A 22,744-nucleotide genomic window follows, 5' to 3' on the forward strand; every position below is an offset into this window, starting at 1 on the left:
TGGTAAATGGCTTTGTAAGTTTCTGTTAGTATTTTGAATTTATTTCGCTGGGCAATCGGAAGCCAGTGGAGGGATTGGCAGATAGGGGTGGCAGACACTGAGCGATTGGTAAGGTAGAGGATTCTGGCAACAGCATTCATGATATCCTACAGAGGTAGCCCTATAAGAAGAGAGTTGCAATAATCAAGGCAAGGTACTTGGGATATTAGCCTTCACTTCAGGTTACAGAGACACAACAGACAGTTGTGTTGTGAACAGGTGTCCCTACTTGGGCTCTTTCCGACTGGAGGCTGGTGGGCGTAAAAACAGGCCCCCTGTATTGTTACAATACAGCCAGACAACAACACAGCCACAGCATTGATATTTCAGGATGCAAGGTTTGACAAGTGACACGGCCTGTCAAACTAGCCTATTGAGTTCAATGGGACTGCACCGCAACTACAAGCCAAACGCTCAACTTGCAGTTGCAGCATGGGCACAAAATGTAAAATTTTCATTCAAAAATATAAAAAAGTTACTAAAAAAGCATGCATTCACTAGGTGGAAATAGTACTTCCAGAATGTCTGTCACCCATTGATATACTACCTTCTGAAAAGTGATCCACCACTGATCGATTTTCAGAGGGTGCTTTACAGTATCGTAAATTTGAAAGGCTTTAGAATAATAGTTTCCTACTTCCCCTTGGTATAAAGAATTTTTCGATTTCCCATCACTTGCTGTCTCAGTGGCAATGGTCTCAAGGACAAAGAGAGGGGTGAATTTCCGCAGAAGGGGCACAGACACCAAGAAAAAGGACAGGGATTTATTAATTCTCCACTCTATCCAAAACATAATAAAATTACACTTTGTCTAATGTTCTAGCCTCTGCCGTAAATGTGATCAGATAAAAACTGGCTGGATTCTTAAGCAACACCTTCAAATCTGCACCAATTGTTATCAATTGGAATCAGTATTCAGTGGTTCTTCTCTGGGTTAATCCTCAGCTGGTCATTAAAAGGCGTGGCCTGTAGGCATCATTACTTGAGCACATATAGATGTATGAGGAGTGTGTTTGTAGTAGTTTTGAACTAGCATCATGCATGTGGCTAACAATAGGTTCAATGTAGCTTTGCAGCGGCTGCAGAGTTTTAGGACTATGTATGATTATAACACAAGGCTTGAAACATTTGCTGATTGGCCCTTTACTGAAAACTGCAAGTGTACCCCTGAAAATGTGAGTATGTACCATGCTGCTGGTCTACCATGTGCTAAATGCTTGGGACACACCTGTTACTGTAACAGTAACCATATATTGGGATTGATTTAGTAACAAAATAGAAAATAAAGTCAAGTCCACTTTAAGCCCTGGTTCACACTGATGTAGAATTTGCAGCGTTTTCAGTGCCAATTCTACACCGTATCAGAATCGCACCCCATTCACACGAACTGCTGTGGGTGTGTATGTTAAGTTAACACCCTGAAAGCGGTCAGCAAAACTGTGTGATGTGCAGAATCTGATCGCATGGGTGTGAATACCTATGTGATCCGGTTCTAGTACAGGCCCAAAAAAGGGTCCTGCATGTTTTTGGTGCAGTGCGATTAGAGCCATACAAAATGTATGACTCCGATTGCACCACACACAAATCACATGTGATTCACACAGGAATGTGGTGCGGTTCCTGTGCAAATCACATGCGATATGCTGCACCTATGTGAACCCAGGCTGAGGGGCTAGTGGGGAGCAAAAAATCTTTACTTGCATGGGTAGATTATTGAAATATACACATCTTCCACTCATGCACTAAGCTAAGTGAACATGCCCTTTCATATTCCTACTCTTCAAGTAATTCACCCCCAATGTGTTTTGACATCCCTACTCAAAATTCTGGTAGACGTTTTTATGTGCAATTGATAGCCCCTTGCATGGATGTCTTGTTACTCATGTCTTCTTGAAATGTTTATAAACTAATAAAGACCATTGAAATACAAAAAATGTAATGTATTTGTTTACCAATTTAAAGAGAAAAAAAATTCTGGTAGAAGTGATGCTGTAAAAAAAAAAAGCACCAAAACTGCACTTCCCCATTGAAAAAAAAAAAATGGAAAATGCAGCAAACCATCCAAAATGCACTGCATTTTTAGAGTTGCATGTCCTGTAAAAAAAAAAAAACACTTCACATACATGGTAAAAGTGCAAATGGTGTGAAAGTTGCATTGTGTGGGTGGTTTCTAGTGAGCTTTTTCTGCCTCCTTCACTTTGGCTCTGTGACCATCATGGCAGGATCAGTGGGTATTTAATTGAAAGCGGCAGGCTTTAACATGTATGTTTGAAATGTAATGTTAAAGTGGAACTTTACCTATAACAACCTTGATTAAAAAAAAAAAAAAAAAAGTTCTTTAGCATGTTAGACTGTATATGCCACATTAATAATTGTTACCAAAATTAGTGTGTGCTGTGATTGCCTTCTTTTCTTCTTGCTAGAGGTAGCCATTTTGCTAATGCCCAGAGCCCCTGAGCAGCAGTAAATCTTTAGGCTGTTAACAGATTGGCCTCTACGTTTTTGGCACAGTGGCTAAAAATAGAGCACAACTGAGCATGTGCAGAGCAGGGTGATCCAGTGTATTACTGGATTTTAAACTGTATAAGTACAATGTTTTACATGGCTACCCCTTCAAAAGGTGGCCAGTCTTGAGTTATCTAGCAGGCAGGGGCGGACTGACAACTCATGGGGCCCCCGGGCAATAGGGGAACATGGGGCCCCTGTGTCCTTGCCCAAACTCAAAAAATCCTATGAAAAAGGTACCAGGGGCATCTCATGGGGCCCCCTACTGACCCCGGGCCCTTGGTCAGTGCCAGAGTTTCCAAATGGTCAGTTCGCCCCTGCTAGCAGGTCTTAAATTTTCTGACAAAATTTTCACTTTAAAGCTCCTAAGAATTTAGTAATTGGGTAGTCTTCCAAGCCCCCAAGTTAGCCTTGCCAATAGAATATGCCTTTCACTTTGTACCCTTCTTTTGAGGCTCTTATGTCTTAAAAAGGCTTTCATCCTTCCTAAGGTAGGAGGATTATTGTAGAGAAAATGGGTTTTACTGGGCATGGATGACAGTCACAAAATGTGTTGGTCTCACAAGCACAGTTTATGGTACTAAACAAGGTGAGTGGGTTGTCATACAACAATCTACATGACAATTGCCAAACAAACTGCCCTTATAATAGAATATAATTTTGTTTTTAGCCTAAAATTTTTGGGGTAATTTCCCCCTTGCATTCTATCTAATGGATATTTTGGTAATATACTGTATGTAATAGGCACGCTTGTATGTGTAAGGTGCAGGCGATCTCCTAATTTGTATTGTAGTTTGGCACAAAGGAATTTGACATAGCAGCTCGCAAGTTTTGATTATAATTTTTTTGGAAAAAGAAACTGGAGGGAAATCTTCCCAATGGAATATGGGGAAACCATAAAATGACTAACATTTTTTTATGCCGGACAAAAAAATTTTTGGTTGGGGTTGGACTTAAACACGCAGCATTTAGTACAAAGGCTCCCATTTGTCAGTCTTAATGACTGGGTAATATTAACTGCTATAGTCAATATTCATGTTTATAATGACTAATAGCTCTTTTTTTGTTCCTATAGATGGCAAAGGCAGGCTTTATACACTGTCCCACGGAGAATGAGCCAGATGTTGCCTGCTGTTTTTTTTGTCTCAAAGAGTTGGAAGGCTGGGAGCCAGATGATGACCCTAGGTGAGCCCATTTTTAGTGCATAAAGGTGTTAACAGGGCAGAGTCGTAAAAGCAGAAGAATAGTGCTGCTCAGAACAGCAAGTCAGGTGTTGGCTTACATTTCCCCAACCTAGAAAAGAGAGGTTGAAGGTTGGATTATAGTTGCCTTAACTTTGATTTACCGTAAAGGCAACACTTGATATACCATGCCTTTTCATGTCATACAGTGGATATATAGTCTACACACCCCTGTTAAAATTTCAGATTTCTGTGATGTAAACAAATGAGAATACTAAACCATTTTAGAACTTTTTCCACCTTTTTAATGTGACCTATAAACTGTACAACTCAATTAAAAAACAAACTTTTTTTTTTTCTTTTCTGTGGGGGGGGGGGGGAAGTAAACATAGAAAAACTAAAATAATGTGGTTGCATAAGTGTGCACACCCTCTTATAACTGGGGATGTAGCTGTGTTCAAAATTAAGCAATCACATGTTAAATTTGAGTCAGTACACGCCTCACATTTTCTTAGTTACATCCTAGCAAAAACCATGGTCCGCAGAGAGCTTCCAAAGCATCAGAGGGATCTCATTGTTCAATGATATCAGTCAGGAGAAGGGTAAAAAAAAATTTCCGAGGCATTAGATATAACATGGAACACAGTGCAGACCGTTGTCAAGTGGAGAAAATATGGCGCAACAGTGATATTACCAAGAACTGGACATCTCTGCAAAATTGATGAGAAGAAAACTGGTTTGGGAGGCTGCCAAGAGGCCTACAGCAACAATAAAGAAGCTGCAGGAATATCTGGCAAGTACTGGCTGTGTGGTACAACAATCTCCCGTATTCTTCAGATGTCTGGCCTATGGGGTAGAGTGACAAGATGGAAGCCTTTTCTTACGAAGAAAAACATCCAAGCCCAGCTAAATTTTGCAAAAACATATCTGAAGTCTCCCAAAAGCATGTGAGGAATGTGTTCTAGTCTGATGAAACCAAGGTTGAACTTTTTGGCCATAATTACAAAAGATATGTTTGGCGCAAAAACGCTGCACATCACCAAAAGAACACCATACCCACAGTGAAGCATGGTGGTGACAGCATCATACTTTGGGGCGGTTTTTCTTCAGCTGAAACTGGGGCCTTAGTCAAGGTAGAGGGAATTTATGAACTGTTCCAAATACCAGTCACAAAACCTTTGGGCTTCTGCTAGAAAGCTGTACATGAAGAGGAACTTCATCTTTCAGCATGACAACCCAAAGGATACCTCCAAATCAACAAGTGAATGGCTTCACTAGAAGAAGATTCAAGTTTTGGAATGGCCCAGCCAGAGCCTAGACCTGAATCTGATCAAAAATCTGTGGGGTGATCTGAAGAGGGTTGTGCACAGGCAATTCCCTCGCAATCTGACAGATTTGGAGTTTTTTTTTTTTTTTTTTTGTTTTTTTTTTTTTTGAAAGGAAGAGTGGGCAAATATTGCCAAGTCAAGATGTGCCATGCTGATAGACTCATACCCAAAAAGACAGTGCTGTAATAAAATCCAAAGGTGCTTCAACAAAGTATTAGTTGAAGGGTGTGTACACTTGTGCAACCATACTATTTTTTTCGTTTATTATGTTTACTTCCCTCCACCTAAAATATTTCAGTTTGTTGTTCAATTGAGTTTTACAGTTTATAGGTCACATTAAGGTGGAAAAAGTTCTCAAATTATTTCTTTGTGTGTGTTTTTTTTTTTTTTTTTTTTTATCCATTGTTTACTTTGGCATAGGAGTAGAGAAACCTGCTACTTTGCTGAAGTCCATGATGACAAAATCTTGCCGCCTAAGACATATGGACTGTACATGTGCCTGCTCAGATCTTGGATTTTTCTGACTTTACTACTGTCTATCACAGGGTTGAACATTCAAAAAGATCTACTACTTGTGGCTTTCTCACCCTCACAAAAAGCACTGATGAGTTGACCATGGAAGAGCTGCTTCGATTGGAGGTCTCTCGGATTAAGAATTTCTATGTAAGACTTTGATTTTTGTTATAGTAAGATTGATGCACAATTTACCAGTTGTTTGTAAGGATGGATTTGCACATCACAATTCCACTCAATGCTACTGATTTGAGCTGCGTAGTAGCGTGTAGCAAGATATAACACTGTTATCAGCTTTCCGTCATCTCTCCATAGATCTGCAATGGCGCAGGTAGCATGCGCTGCTTAGTTGCTAACGTCATGACAACTGGTTTGATGGGAAAATGGCTCATTGTCAGTTTTGGTGAGAATGGTCTGTATATGGCCAGTCTGGGGTTCATACTATCAAGAAAGTAATTCATAACCTGCTGCTTAGGGATTCATGATTGGGCTTATTTAAATATCCATCCATCTCTCACAAGTGGACCCACTACATGAATATCAAGTCTGACAACGATTTAGTGTTTGATGGGCCAGAATCGCTAGAAAGTCACTAGGAGAGACTTTCCTGCAGTAGTTGTCCACCTCTTTCGCAAGGCTATGATGGAAGGGCTGCTGTGATGCCATCCTTTCCCTGTAATGGCTGCAGCAGTTGGGTGGTAGTATGAATTCTGATACTAGAAAGTGGAGTTCTAGTGAGGTAAGTAAACAAGCAATAAAATTAAACTCTAGGATAACTAAAGACACTTAACAGTAGCTTTATTTGGAATTGGCCTTGGTGTTAACGAAAGAAAATACCCGTGTTGGAAATTTATGAAGTTTTTATGAAGGCTTGAAAGGTTTTGTTTTAGGTCATCAAGGGTAATAACGCTTGGTTACTTCCAGTGAAGCCTTTGCTATATGAAAGGACCCTTTTTTAATCTTGCTGACCAAGTTTTCAGTATTAACGGTGTGTGCTTTCATGCACATGTAGGCAGGCGCAGTCTGTCTCCACTGTAGGTGGAGCTCTGAGTGGTACCACAGGCTGGAGGGAAGTCAAGGGGCAATACTGTTTCTCTAAATTCCTAGGTGAATGGAGCAGCATTCCATTTGGCTACACTGCAGTCATGTGACCCTTGGTAGCTATCTTGGGTCAGCAGGGTCTATAAAAGTCCGTGCCCCCGGGATTTGGTGTGCTTTTGTGAGTGGCTAGTTGTAGGGAGGGTGACCCAGCTAGGGAAAGCCATTAGTGGTAGGGAAAGGTTTCTGGTGAGAAGAGACAGGTTAGGGACTTCTGCCTGGAAAGAAGACTCCCTGTTTGGGACTGGACTGGCCAGGCCACAATTCAACCTCTGGTACAGATGCTGTTAGTACCTCTACTCAGCTAGGTCTTTGACTGCATGAGTTTTCTCTGTGTGCTCTCCCACTAGGGTGTCCGGTGACATTCTGCTCACTAAAAGTTTCTAGCTTTTTACTGTAACAGGACTGTGTGATTACTACCACCACGCTGCACCTCCCCACATCAGTATGACCATCTATGAATACAGAAAGTGTAAAATGAACCTCTAATAAGCTTCATGGCTGGCTGGCCTCAATATTTAGCGTTAGACCCTAAAGCATTCTGTAAAATAAGTGTCAGAATTGATTTCCCTAATACTTGTTCCAGGTCAGACTCTGAAGACAAGGAAGCCAAAATATCAGCATGAGTCAACCAACTGGCAAGGAGAGATTGGCAATAGCGCTCCCACATACTGTTCTTCGTCAATTTACAATCCATATAATAAAGGATTTGTGTAGATATCCAACTCCATCTTCTATTCCAAACCCCCCCCATGTTTGCTTAGTTAATAATCTGGTTCTTTATGGTTACATGTTCGCTAGGTGGATGTGTCTTGACAATTTTGGTGGGAGAGGGAAATTAAAGTAAGCCTGTGCTCTGCCCATTTTGTGCTCAAAAGGTTCACTTTACTGCTGCCCTATCCACTTTCTTTTGCTCACCCATCCATATTCAATTTCTAGGCGTAAGAGAAAAACTTGTTGCAGTCACAATTTGAGTATTACACAGAGCTGAAGGAAGTCACATGAGAACAAGGTCATCATAGAACAAGGGGCACTAAATGTAATGTGCTTTGCCTTAGTCACTCTAAAACCGCATGTGCAGACTATGTATGTGGCCATGTTTCACTCCATATTGAAATGGTGTTCCTGTATCTTTTTGCTCAACCCACTATTACATTTTGGGAAACTTGGCCACTGATTGTGACTAAAAGATTGTTGGGCCAAAATTTAAATTTCAGCAGTCTTTGTAATTCCTAAATTCTTTCCTGTCTTTTGAAGCGCAAGTTTGCCAGTGTTGTTAGCCAATACCTTGATGAAGAGATGACTGCCACCACGAGACGCCTGGTTGAATACTTTGCTAATCAACATAACTGTTCGCTTGAGATGGATCTTCAGCTTTAACAATGTATCAGCATTTTCCAGTGTATCAAATGTTTTTTGTTTTTAAGTGTTTAACTTATTGAAGTCGTTTGTTTGTTTCCACCCCTCCCCATACCTTTAAAATGGATGCTGTTTTTTTTTTTTAAATTGTATTTTAAATGTATTTTTACTGCTATCTCTAACAGAGTGTGGCTCATATTAATAAACACATTATTCTCCCCCCATCTTTTTTGGCCTTCCATGACTACAGTAAAGGCAAGCTAATGTTCACCTGCAGGGTTGTTGCATAGACGGGATAATGGACACAGAAGATTCATATGGGTGTTCTTTTGTGTGTTCAGGAGGGGAAAAAAAAATAAAGCAACATACCTTTTTGTGAGAGGTGGTAACTTTGACTCTTTAGCTTTACTGTTATTTTACCACCCACTTCAGCTATTTTTTGGTTAAAGTAAGAAGTGTTAGAGCCTTTGGTTTTTCTTCATACTCATTAAGGGAATTCCCCATTACTGTCAGGTCAAAGTGATGGCAAGACTTGAACACAACCCTCTTTGGTAGACTAATGTAAAAACATCTGACAAATGCTTGTTTGGATATCTGCCACACTGGCACGGACAACTGCTTTTTGTCCTGGAGTCACATGGATTGGAAGTAAGGCGAATTATACCTGTAGGGTCAAAGGGAAAGTTGTAACCCTTCCCCAAACAAACTGTAGTTGGGCCTTTAATGTCTGAACTAATATGTAGTCCATGACTAGCAGTGTGTTCTTTAATCTTTTTGAGAGAGGTAGGTGATTGATAACGGGTCCATGTTCATAGGAGTGGTTTTTTTATGTTGGAAGTAGAATACTGTTGCTGTGTTGAAGCTTGAACAGTAAAGTCATCTATTTCCTAATGACAATGGTTTGGGTTAAGCAGGTTTTCATGAAATGTGCAAAAAAAAATTTCAAGGTTTTTAAGCTAGTAATCATGTTTTTGTTCACCTTTTTTAGTGCCGGTAGAACATAATCCAACTGTGCCCAGCCGCCATCAATAATAAAATGCCCAGTAGCACACTAAACATGAAAAGTTACAGTAAATCATTCAACTTGGTGGTAATAAATCCTGAAACCTTAAACTGCAGCATACCAATTCTTAAATGTGATGGCTGCATTTGCTATCTTTTAGGCTTTATTTCATCTGGGGATTCACCCGGTAAGTCTTGTTTTGTCAACTTCCTTTAACAGACCAAGTTGTGCAGAAAAAGTAGCAGTTAGAGGGTTGAGACAAACCATTTACCAATGACAGGACCGTTTTAAAGTGGTATTAAACCCAAAATCAAAAATGTAATAAAGCATCTTATCAATTGTTAGAGGGGGGAAGCCTAAAGAGAACCAACACAGCCACTACATCTGTTTTCACCAGGTGATCAGGCCAGGAACAAACAACCTGTATTGGTGCCCCCACTCTGGATGAAGAAGCACAGGAGGCACCTTTTGGACAGCAGCATTCAGTCTGGGGAGGAGGAGAGTGTTGGATGCACTAGAAGATTTAGATACTCTAACCAATTGTCAGATATATATATATATATATATATATATATATATATATATATATATATATATATATAGTGTATACACTAAATGGATGTGTGTGGACAGGCTGTGAGACAATTGTAAAGATCTCATCATTCCCTGTGTATGAGGAGAGGGGGACTCTGCAAGAAATTTAGAATTCATAACAGAATGCCAGCCTATGCTGTGCCCAGGTGCATCTAGGTGGCAGTGCACCCTTGGCAGCTGTCTAGTTTGCCTAGTGGAAGCACTGAGGTTCCCCCCCCAACTGGTTGAAGAAAAGACTCCATTTCCCAATCCACACTCAAGGTGCACGGGGGAATCCTCCCCACTGAGCTATTGTATTCTAACATCAGGGAGACTTCACTGTCATCAAAATACATTGATCAGTGTCAGGGGCAGACTGACAACTCACGGGGCCCCTGGGCAATAGGGGATCATGGGGCTCCTGTGTCCTTGCCCAAACTCAAAAAAGCCTATGAAAAAGGTACCAGGGGCATCTCATGGGGCCCCCTACTGACCCCGGGCAGTGCCCGAATTTCCAAATGGTCAGTCCGCCCCTGATCAGTGCTGCTCTCTATAGTCTGCAGTGTTAAGTGGCAAAAATCCATCAAGGCAGTTGTAAATAGACTTCAGTATACCCATCCTACTCACACATGGATTGAAATTTGTCCGGTACCTGCTGAGCAGGCCTAATTTTAATGGCCTTCTTTACTGGCTGGATCACCAGATGAAAATAGAAGCCTAACAAAGAAAACTAATACAGCCATCACATCAAATAATTTCTAATATAATGTTTGCTTTTGGATTTAATAAAGTAGTCAGCTTTTATTTATGTAAAACCTTTATCCCAAAAGGGAGAAAAAAAACACTTTGCTGTAACTTAGTGTTAGCTGAAGTTTAACTTCAAATTGTTAGAAGTCTAGCAAAATCCGTTAGGCTAAAGACTGGTACACAAGGTCGTTTTTTATTTTTTTTTTACAAACCAATTTTAGTACAGAAATTTCCCCACTGAGCTATTGTATTGTGTCAGGGGGACTGCACCCTCCCCCTTCCTATCAGAACACACTGGTCCATGCTCGCAGCCCTTGGCTGAAAGCTCTGATCCACTGCTGGCTTTCCAGAAAGCTTGTTTGACAGAAGCTGGCTGTGAGATTAGTTTCTGTCAAACAAGGATATGCAAACATGTGCCAAATGTCAGCCGGTATCTTCTGTACTTGCTGATATTTGGCCTGTGTATGGGGCTTTACACTACTACTTCCCCACACTGACAATGCTACTGTCCAAATGTGTTTGATTTACTACTTCATCCATAATGCAGACACCCTAAGACAGGCCGTGTGTTACTGACAAGATCATCAGGTGAAATGCAGGGGAAAAAGTCAAGAAGGAAAAGAAAAAAAATACAGCCACTACATCTCAATAAATTTCAGCATATTACTTTTTGTGGTTTAACACCACTTTTCATATGCTATGTTATAATTTTATAGCAAGTATAGAATCTGTCTCATGATGATACACAAGACTCTCACTGTAGAGCTATAAAAAAAATATAAGAATATCTAAACCATCTATTCAAAATGTGCAAGTGTTTTATAAACCCAAACTGTCCATAGATGTAGTTATGATCAGTATCCAGTTTAATTGCATTGACTTTCCAGGCACAGTCCCAATATTAGAAGTTTTATTCAGACCCCCTTTCAGTTCCTCTAATGGCTGGTCTACATCTGGGTCTGGGCAGTGCTGGAGAGCCATCAGCAATCTGCTCTATTAGTGCAGATTTGGCTGACATTTCATAGGGATTTTGTTGCTATCTTGGATCAGTGCACATAAGCTCTGGATATGTAGATTGATGCAGGAATAGCACTGTGTCTTTTTAATACACCGGCATCTGTGTATTTTACAGATCTGATAATTTTTGGCCAGCAACAATGTATGCTTTCCAGGTAGAAGCAACTCATTGTTATTGGACTCGATGAAAAATGCCTGTGTGAGAAGGCTCTGGTGGAAACTTTCTCTTCCACTGAATTGTGTGGCTTATACTAGGTTAAGCAAATATGGTGAACAGGCTTAGCTTTAGGGCTAAATCACAGCACAGGAACGCAGTCCGGATACATTTCTGCATTAGCATTTTTGATGTGGTTTCAATGCTTTCCTTCTCTTCTTTTTTTTTTTTTTTCTTTCAAAGTTTCTGGTTTTTTTTTGTTTTTTTTACTGTAATGTGTTATGCTGCATTTTTGATACATTTTGTGACATTCTACTGCAGTTCCTAGCAAAAACATAAGGCATGTTCTACTTTTGACTGTACTGAAACACACTGCAATCGTGTGAACTTTGCCATTGGAATCCATGTAACCTGTCCATGTGTTTTTTATGAAGAATAAAAAAAAACAGAGGGAAGGCATGTGGTGTAAACTGGCCCTTACCGTTGGAAGCCACCAAGATGAGAAAATTCTAGATTAGCCCAGGGAAACAAACAATCCTTTTTGGGTGTAGCCTATATTTCTGCCACTAGAGGTCTCCCTCGGCTTCAGTAATTCTATGAAGTTGCAAAAAAAGCTTACTTTTGTGTTTGTGATGCTTATAGAGTGCTTGGTGTGAAGGCATGCTAAGGGAAGACATTCAAATTGCAAGGCTAATTTCACTGGGCTATAAAAATTATATGCCATAACAACCCTTTTATAAACAATAGGTGTCAATGAGAGATAGAAAATTAAGTCATGGCTAATGAGATTGCTACAGCAAATAACTGCATATCTGCTGGCCCAGTATGCATTGATAGATCACTCTATCAAACCTTTGGTTATCTGATCTAAATTTTAGTTATTTTAGAAACTTTAATTGGTTTTGACGTAGTCTGTAGGAATAAATAGAATGTGAAAGTGTGCAGTTGGGTTAAAAAAATTCCAATACCCGATCATGTGTTGTATGTTAATTGTTGTATGAAGCAATTGGTCAATTCTGAAACCATCACTTTGAGTCTTTTCTTTGGTTTAACCTTTCCCAATAAACTTTGCCATGGTCGGTTAATGAACTGGTAGTGTTGAACAATTGTATAGACCTTAAATCCATTAAACAATTTAATATAATGGTCAATGAAATAAAAAAAAATATTCATGGATGACAGAATAAAAACTTAACTGGAAATTCACATCATAAAGAAACATGTTTCATCATTACCTTGTAAACCAGTGTGCATTAAGTTCAAAGGCCAAAATTAAAGTGTATCTAAAACCAAAAAAATATTGTGGCTTACCTGCTTTTGGATGTGGTAGCTGCATTAGTTTTCTTTCTTCATATTTTTGTCCCTTATTTTACCTGGTAATCATGTCATTTTTTTGTACTAGAATGACAACCACACTGATCTTCTATGTCTTCCTAGGGTGGAGAATGTTAGGACTACACTACACCTCCCCTTTTCTGCATAACAAGGCAAGGTATTTTGTCATTCACTAAAATAATATTTTTAAAGTTTAATCTTTTTAATAGTTTTCTAACTTCTCAAACAGATTTAATAAAACTTCCAATGGTATATTTAACAGACCAAAAGGGGGGTAAAGTGAAATTATTACATGTGTGAGTGCAAACATAAAGAGAGAAATTATTACATACCTACATTATTTACATACACAAGTACAACTTGACATTTTCTATTACTGCTTTATAAACTTGGAAAACACTTTTTTTTTTATTTTCTGCCTTGGTAAAGTTAGAGCGAGCTTTAATATCCTCATGGCCCAGGCAGGGGCGGACTGACCATTCAAGCACTCGGGCACTGCCCGAGGGCTCGGGGTCAGTGGGGGGCCCCATGAAATGCCCCTGGTACCTTTTTTATAGGCTTTTTTGAGTGTGGGCAAGGACACAGGGGCCCCATGATCCCCTATTGCCTAGGGGGCCCCATGAGTTGTCAGTCTGCCCATGTGCCCAGGAAATAATTTTCCTCCATCATCATAGCTCCCAACTGTCCATTTGGAGTCACATCCCTCTTTCCTGCTCAGTTGTCCCTCTTTTTGGTCTCATTTATAGACCACTATAAAAAAGTAACAAAGTTTTAATTTCAAATCTTTTTAAAAGGTAGTATAAAAGAAAAGTAACACTGATAAAATAATCATTTGTGAGTTTTATTGTGCATTATTCTCAGCAGTCTACATATCTGAGGGTATCCTTTAGCAACATACTTTGGGGTTTATTTACTAAAGCTGGAGAGTGCAAAATCTTGTGCACTTCAGCGTAGAAACCAATCAGCTTCCAGGTTTTATTGCAAAAGCTTAATTGAACAAAAGCTGATTGGCTACCATACACAGGTGCACCAGATTCTCAGTGAACCAGCTTTAGTAAATCTTCCCCTTTGTCCCACCTTCTCAATGTAGAAAATTGAGAGGTATGCCTCATGCTTGTGCACAGCAGCAACCAGGTGCGGACTGACAACTCATGGGGCCCCTGGGCAATAGGGGATCATGGGGCCCCTGTGTCCTTGCCCACACTCAAATCACACCCACAAAAGTCTATAAAAAGGTACCAGGGGCATTTCATGGGGCCCCCTACTGACCCCGGGCCCTCAGGCAGTGCCCGAGTGCTCGAATGGTCAGTCCGCCCCTGACCATTGCAACTAGCAGATGCAACAAGTGTTGTCACCTAATCTCCAACTTTGTTTTACAGACTGTGGTGATTTCCTCTATTCTGAACTGTGACTGGCTTATTTGCATTCACAATAGGGATAACAATGGGTTGTAGATCAGGACCTGAGAAAGAACAGTTGTTGGTCGAAAGTGCATAGTGATTCTGTTACCAGGCTATGAACATCCCAGTATGTATATATAGTCTTAAAAAGCTGTAGAAAAGCTTTAAACAAGTCAAGCTGTCACTCACCTCTGTAGCTGCAGGCACTGTGGAGCAATTCATCCTACAAGGTTGCACCAGCAGCACTGCAACTACCCCCAAAACCCAGATTTTACAGCAGCAGTCCTTCTGAGATATACGGATAAAGACCATCTCCATATTTTTGTAAAGTATAAAAAATGCCCAGCAGGTCTACAGAATATTTTTATAAAAAAAATGGAGCAGTAAGCACCTTCTCTCCAGCATGGTGCCTTACAGATATTGCTCCATCTTCCAATTCTGGTCCTCTTCATTTAAGCCCAAGCTGTCAGAAACACATCCCCTGGATACATCATTCCACCAGCTTGGACTCACAACATTGCTGAAAACCTCAACGCTGTTCTGTGCAGCAAGAAACAATGAGAAAGACCCCTCTTAATTCCATGGCCAGGTGGAATTAGCCTGGGTTTAAGATACATATCCTGTATACATTTGTTGTATGGGGAGGGGAGGAAAAACCTGGAGTTGGCTTCAGCTATAGTTTGTCAGAAATATAATGATAGAGCAGCGCTGAAAGAAATAAAATTCAAATATATACCTGTGACAAAATATATATAATTTAAAAACAGTGACCAATAAGTCACAATTACAACCTATGCATGAGTAATACACCCAATAAAGTGACTAAAGTGCTAAGTGCAAAATATATAACAAAATCTACATAATTCATAAGGTGGTTAAATATGTAAAATAAATAATAATAAATAAAAATCAATCCATATATAATCTTAAAAATTGATAAACATAGGGACAGTCCAGTCGAATTCACTTCAAACTTGGCTGTACTATTCCCAAAAGTGCAAATCTTCAGTGCAATCTACTACCACAATGAACTCACCAGAAACTAGAGTGAATGAAGCATAATCATATAAAGTTTCCAAGGAAAAAATGAGAGCCTGAAAGATTTGTATATAGTGTAGTATTTATTAGTAATATGCAAGAAAAACAAATCCACGTAGAATGTATATAAAACAGCCGGGACTTACTAAGATAGCCGCCGATCCAAACATGGACCCGGTGGCATGACGTCAGGACATAAGGTTCCACCCGGCACAGAGGGTGCCATCTAAGTGCAGTATTAAAAGATACTTTATTCAATAACAAGCAAATGGCAATTCACCTTGAATTAAAAGAAGGTGTTCTCAGTATGAATGGATGTCGCATTCATGATGAGTGCACCTTGTTTTTATTTAGGGTGAGTTGCCAATTGTTTTTCATTGAATCAAGTATTTTTTAACACTGCACTTAGACGGCACCCCCTGTTGTCCTCCCTTGTTTTACAGAGATCATTCCTGTCTCTTGGTGGAGCTGCTGTCTATTAAGGGACTGCTGCTACATTTACAGACTTTTCCTTTGACTCTTTTAAGTACCTTTGAGCATTCAATACTTTTATTACCACTAAACACCCAGTGGCATTTACCCCCTTTGCACCATTATTCAGTATGTTTGTTTTTTTACAGAAGCAGCAGGCAGCTGGTAACTGTTAAACTGCCAAAATGTGCTAAAAAAAATGCAAAAATATATTCAGGGTCCGTTCATGCTAGATTTGTTGCAACTTTGGTCAAAGCAGTCCCAATGCATAAGTTGGCCATACATGGCTCCATTTTTCCCTCAGCCTGCTGAACAGATTCCCAATCCACACATTGGAAGTGGATGTGGGAAACCTCCCACGATGTCATTGTATTCTGACAATGGAGGAGTCGGCTATACACCTCTGATGTCAAGAATACACTGATCAGTGCTACAGCACTGACTGAACTAAAGTTTTCTAGCAAGCTTATTTGTGAGCAGTCAACCAGCAGATTGACTGCTCTTGAATGGGACTGGCCATAAATAGAATGAAATTCGGCCAATCCTTGCTGAACCAGGTGAATTTTGACCAATCTATGGCCAGCTATGAACAAGGCAACAAACCTTGTTCACTGTCATGACAGTTCACCGCAGCCACTACAGTGGTGTGCACTGCAAAAAAGAAGTACAGCATGTTGCGCAGGGTGGTGCAGTGCAATCAAATCCAATGTATTGCACTGTGCTGTGGCCAATAAGTCTAAACAAAAATCCACTATGATGTTACAATAACTTCACAATAATAAGTTTCAGTGTGATACACTGTTTACAGTTCATTGGCACCACTGCCGTCACATCACTTTTGCAGATGAAAACCGTAAAAGTGTTACTAAACCCAGGACCCTGCATTCACTATATCTGGTCTCCCACAGTACACAGAACATGGAAATGCAATTATTTTAGTAAATATAAACTGCTAAATACCTTTTCTCATCAGCAGTATATAGGAGACTTGTGACTTCTATCAGTGTCTAGCTGAGCACTGGTTAATGCTTGTAGGAGGAGTTTTCATTCTTCCCTGATTGTCCTGTGAGGCTGCATAACCCCTGACCCTCTGGACAGTGCTGATTGGCCCTGTGCTGATCACATACGCTCTCTCAAGAAAAAAAAAAACACTTTAGCAATACACACCAAACTGAGCATGTGCACCTTGCCCCTTAGACTCTGTTCTATCAGTAGATGGATTGAGGACAGTAGAAGAAGGGGAGGATCAGTAAAGACAGGATCAAACATTATTTTTATACAATGCAGAGGATTAACCCCTTAGGTTCCACAGTGAGTATAACAAGCATGCTTTACTACATATACAGACTGATTTTACTATTGTGGGTTTAGCAACACTTTAACATACCACAACACTTATTGACAATTCTGAATATATTTAATATGCATCAGGGTTATTTACTAAAACTGCAAAAGTTGGTGCAGCTCTGCATGAAAATTCATTTATTTTCACATTTCTTTACCTTTTTATTCGCTTATAAAAAACAAAACAAAATAAAACACTTTTGAGTGGGTAAGTTATCAAAACCAAAAGAAAAAGCTTTATTTATTTATCTTTTTAAAATCAGTGTCAAAACCATTCAGGTAGGCAAGGTAGCGATGGAGTTGTCAAGGTAACTGATAAATATGCCCTGCACGTCTAGCCATCAATGGCCTCTGGTCAGAAAGGGGTTAAAGCATGAACAGATCCCCATTTTTATAGTTAGTTTTATAGTAGAAAAATACAGAAATATTTTACAAAATAATCTGTCTAAATGTCATAAAGAGGCAATCGCAATGTCAAAATGCCTAAAAGCTTATCCAAGAACCGTTAAATGGAAGAATAAGCAACGAGCGCCCGGACAGTCATTAAAGGGTGTGGAGATGTTATATAAAAATGAAATCAACTTCTGGCATTTGAGCTTGAAGTTTTCACTGCCCTGAACCTAGCCCCCAGTCACCTGTGCCTCTTCCCTGACAGATGGCTGAAAGCCTACCCCCCTTCTCAAACTGTTGCAGTCAGGCCATCTGTTCTGGGTCCCGTTAGGCCTGCCGGGCTATGTCAGTGCAAGAAGAGGAGGAGATATCAGCAAGAGCTAGAGAAACGAATGGTTTGCCCATTTTAACGTTCATTTGTGACTTTCCTATTTTGTTCATTAGGACCTTACGCAGGATTTCTTCCTAAGTCCAAAATGAAGACACCGCATGTAACATGTAGAAACTCACATCATCGGATCAGATGTGGTTTCTTCTGTACCCTGACACTCATGTCAACGTTGTCTAATAATTAGGGGAAATAAAAGGAAAACAGCTATAGTCAGCTTATTGGTTGAAATGTCCTGCAGTTGTAAGATGCTGAATTGCTACAGGGGATCTGCCATTTGAGTTCAGTAAAAGTAATGGTAGAAAAGATAGAGAACACTAAAACACTCCTACTGTGTTGTGTGTGTATATATATATATATATATATATATATATATACATATACAGTGTCTTGAAAAAGTATTCGTACCCCTTGAAATTTTCCACATTTTGTCATGTTTCTTTGTATATACATCTATGCTTGTTTGTTTTTTATTACTATTATCATACGTAATATATACACAGATCAGCCATAACTTGTTGGTTTTTTCTGTGTTTTTTTTTTTAACTAAGTTTTTATAGAAAAAAGTTTTTTTTACATATTATTATTTATTATTATTTTTTTTTTTAAATAAAAAGTTTTTCAATCTAACACTTTCCAGGCACATTAAAAGCCAAAGAGCACAGTGGCTAAATGGTTAGCACTTCCGCCTGGCAGTACTAGAGTCATTGGTTCGAATCCCAGCCACAGCATCTTCTGCCTGGAGTTTGCATGTTCTCCCTGTGCCTGCGTGGATTTCCTCCCACACTCCAATGACTTGCTGCTAGGTTAACTGGGTCCTGTCTAAAAATTTTCCCTAGTATGTATGAATGTAAGTTAGGGACCATAGACTGTTGAGGGTTAGGGACTGATGTGAGTGTACAATATATATATGTAAAGATCTGCGTAAATTGATGGCGCTATACAAGTACCTGAAATAAATAATGTTACAACCAAAAATGTAAATGGATTTTATGTGATAGACCAACACATAACTGTGAAGTGGAAGATAAATGATTTTCAACATGTTTTACAAATATATATCTGAAAAGCGTGGCGTGCATTTGTATTCAGCCCCCTTTACTCGGATACCCCTAACTAAAATCCAATGGAACCAATTGCCTTCAGAAGTCACATAATTAGTAAATAGAGTCCACCTGTGTGTCATTTAACCTCTGTATAAGTACAGCTGTTCTGTGAAGCCCTCAGAGGTTTGTTACAGAACATTAGTGAACAAACAGCACTGCATATATAATATAGATACACTAAGTCCACCAATGTTTGATCAAATATGTGATTAAATTCAACACACTGAGCCTGGGTTCACATACAGGCGGTGCGGTATATCGCATCTGATTCACACAGGAACCGCACCGCATTCCTGTGCAAATCACATGCGATTTGTTTGCAGTGCAATTGGAGCCATACATTTGCACCGCACCCGTGCCAAAAATGTTCAGGACCCTTTTTTTGGTCCACACTAGAATCGGATCGCATGGGTATTCACACCTATGCAATCCGATTCTGCACATCGCACCACGTTTTTCGGACCGATTTCGGGGTGTTGTTAACTTAACATACACACCCGCAGTGGTTCACATGAACGGAGTGCGATTCTGATGCGGTGCGGAATTAGCACAGAAAACACTGTGAATTCCGCACCGTATCAGTGTGAACCAGGGCTGAATCATATACAAAATATAAAATTATATACACAATTATATATACACATTTGTGAGTGAAGCAAGTCTCCTCCGACCTGTTCACAGCTACTTCATTAAAAACACACACACACAAAAAGTGCAATAATAACAAACACAACTCTATCCTGTAAGCTCTTGTACCAAATTGTATTGTAACTGTAATGTCTACCTTCATTTTGTAAAGTGCTGAGCAAACTGTTGGCGCTATATAAATCCTGTATTATAATAATAATAATAACTATAATGATTCAGAGATAATAATGTTTCAGAATGTAGCAGTGAAATGTAAGTAGCAACAGTTGTATAAAGCTAGCCTACCACGCTTTCATAAAATGTGTAGTACAATCTGCAATCAATGATGCTGGTGAGAGGTCCTATATAAATCCTGTATAATAATAATATATAGTGCAAAATATATAACACAAGTTCACAGATGTGAAAGAAAGCGGATTTATTGCAACCCCTTCACTGCCACTTCCACTTCAATTAGCATTGGAGTGACTTGTGCGATTAACCAAAGGTTTCAGATTACAAAAGTTCATCCAAATATCAGTGCTGATCAGGAGCGGACTGACCATTTGGAAACTCGGGCACTGCCCGAGGGCCCGGGGTCAGTAGGGGGCCCCATGAGATGCCCCTGGTACCTTTTTCATAGGCTTTTTTGAGTTTGGGCAAGGACACAGGGGCCCCATGATCCCCTATTGCCCGGGTGCCCCATGAGTTGTCAGTCCGCCCCTGGTGCTGATCAACTACCGCCTCTTAGCAGCTACCTTGATGGACCTCCACCCTACCAGTGAGCAAACAGGCTCCTTACCAGATGGTTTGACCCCACCAGAGAGGCCCAAACATACTTGTTTTCATCCCTCTGGCAACGCCAATCCACTGACATTGGCCGCAATCACATTAGCACATAAAAGGAAATATCTCTATAGTGCATGAATCTTTAAAAATGTATTAAAGATTGTACATTTACATGTGAATGAATATAAATAGAGCTCAAATGGCGCATGCCGCTCTGGACTGCGGTCATGCGCGATAACATCACTGCCTGGACTCCGCCCCCAACGTTTCGCACACTTGCATCTTGAGGGGAATGTGGAAAAAATAGACATGCAGTATATTTGTCATAATATGGAGAAATAAAAAAAAGAAACCTCTACAACAGAGCTAATGTACGTCTTCATTTATAGATCTGTGTCTGATATCTGCACCTAAGCGCTGTGTAAGTGAATGCACACTGTCTGTGTATGGGACCTCTCACCTGTACGAAAGTCTTATTAGGACAAGCGGATATGTCTGAACAGTCCCTGCATCCTCATAGACAAAACTGGGCTGCCTGCATGCAGCACCTGGCAGCTAGGGACGCATAGCAGTCACATTCAAAGTATACAGGCCTCAGCGCCTGTGTGAACAAAGCCTGAGGCCTCATATATGTGGGCAGAAAAAGGCCGCTATTAGCGGCCTTTTTTATTATTTTTTTCATACCTCTGAAAGCTGCGCTATTTCAGTAAATGTGTCCATACACATTACACCATTTAGATTTTTATTTATAAGTAGAATTCAGGGGCATAAAAAATACCTCAAATCTGTATTCTGGAGCTTCCTGGTATCATTTATGCACATATGCATTCAAACATACGCATATGCTTGTAAATTCCAGTGGCTAGAATAAATGAATACTCTAGCCAATAGAATGAGTTTCCAAATATACATCTAAACACTGCACACCCATAAACATGCATAAATGTGTATAATTACATGCCAAAACAAGCAGAAGGACCTGGTAGTGGTAGTGTTTTACTACTCCCATGTGCATGTAGCCTTGGGCGGACTGACCATTTGGAAACTCGGGCACTGCCCGAGGGCCCGGGGTCAGTAGGGGGCCCCCTGAGATGCCCCTGGTACCTTTTTCATAGGCTTTTTTGAGTTTGGGCAAGGACACCGGGGCCCCATGATCCCCTATTGCTCGGGGGCCCCATGAGTTGTCAGTCCGCCCCTGCTTGGGCCTCATGTGCGCATAACGTATTCAGTGGTATATTTTGGCTTTGTGCTACCCTAGGCAAGACTAAAATTGTGCGCCCCCCTATCTAGATTTGTCCCACCCTTTCCTGTTTAAGCCCCTCCCCTTCATCTGTAAGCTCCACTCCTTCCTATTTAGGCTCCACCTCTCCCTTTTAGAGCTCGACCTCTTCAGAGGAGGGGGTTTTTGTTTAGGGTGCGGAGGTGGTTATTGTTTAGAGCAGAGAGGTGAGGGGGGTTATTGATTAGGGTGGAGAGGTGAGGAGGGGGTTATTGTTTAGGGTGCAGAGGTAGGGAGGGGGGTTATTGTTTATAGTGGAGAGGTGGGGAGGGGGTTTATTGTTTAGGGTGTGGAGGGGGTTATTGTTTAGAGTGGAGAGGTTGGGAAGGGGGTTATTGTTTAAGCTGCGGAGGTAGGGAGGGGGTTATTGTTTAATTGTTTAGGGTGCAGAGGTAGGGAGGGGGGTTATTGTTTATAGTGGAGAGGTGGGGAGGGGGGTTATTGTTTAGGGTGTGGAGGGGGTTATTGCTTAGAGTGGAGAGGTAGGGAGGGGGGTTATTGTTTAAAGTGGAGAGGTTGGGAAGGGGGTTATTATTTAAGCTGCGGAGGTAGGGAGGGGGTTATTGTTTAATTGTTTAGAGTGGAGAGGTGGGGAGGGGGGTTATTGTTTAGGGTGCGGAGGTGGGGAGGAGGTTATTGTTTAGAGTGGAGAGGTGAAGGAGGGGGTTATTGTTTAGGGTGGAGAGGTGAGGAGGGGGTTATTGTTTAGAGGCAGGGAAGGGAAAAGGGGGTATTTGGGGTTCCTTGATGTTTTTGTCTCAGCTGCCAATCACTGACCTGCACTACAACACCCAGTAGACCCACCCTTCTCTCTCCAAGAAGTTCTACAGCAGCTGAGACACCCAAGGAAAGCTGTCAGAAGTGGGGGGAGGGGGAGCCTGGCTCAGGGCAGGACACCTTGGCACCGGGACACACTACTCACTAGAGAAGAATCACGAAGCAGCCACCCCAGGGAGGGGAACAGCAAGTCGTTTGGAAGAGGCTCTGATTGAGCTAACAGGGCAGAAGGGGATGGGGCTGGCGTGGGGGGGGGGGGGGGGGGCTGGAGCCAGCACAGGAG

General features: G+C 40.7%; 1 protein-coding gene across 1 annotated transcript; it reads left to right on the plus strand.

Moving 5' to 3' along the window:
• Nucleotides 1–1,076: 1,076 nt before the first annotated feature.
• On the plus strand, nucleotides 1,077–8,044 carry LOC149450761 (baculoviral IAP repeat-containing protein 5.1-like). The gene is made up of 4 exons (XM_089691347.1): nucleotides 1,077–1,214; nucleotides 3,620–3,729; nucleotides 5,599–5,716; nucleotides 7,922–8,044. The coding sequence occupies exons 1-4, from the start codon at nucleotides 1,077–1,079 to the stop codon at nucleotides 8,042–8,044; spliced, it is 489 nt and encodes a 162-aa protein (XP_089547473.1).
• Nucleotides 8,045–22,744: the final 14,700 nt, after the last annotated feature.

Source organism: Staurois parvus, unplaced genomic scaffold (assembly GCF_062004578.1).
Source record: "Staurois parvus isolate SC_StPar_1 unplaced genomic scaffold, SC_StPar_1.0 ptg000562l, whole genome shotgun sequence".
Lineage (NCBI taxonomy): Eukaryota > Metazoa > Chordata > Amphibia > Anura > Ranidae > Staurois > Staurois parvus.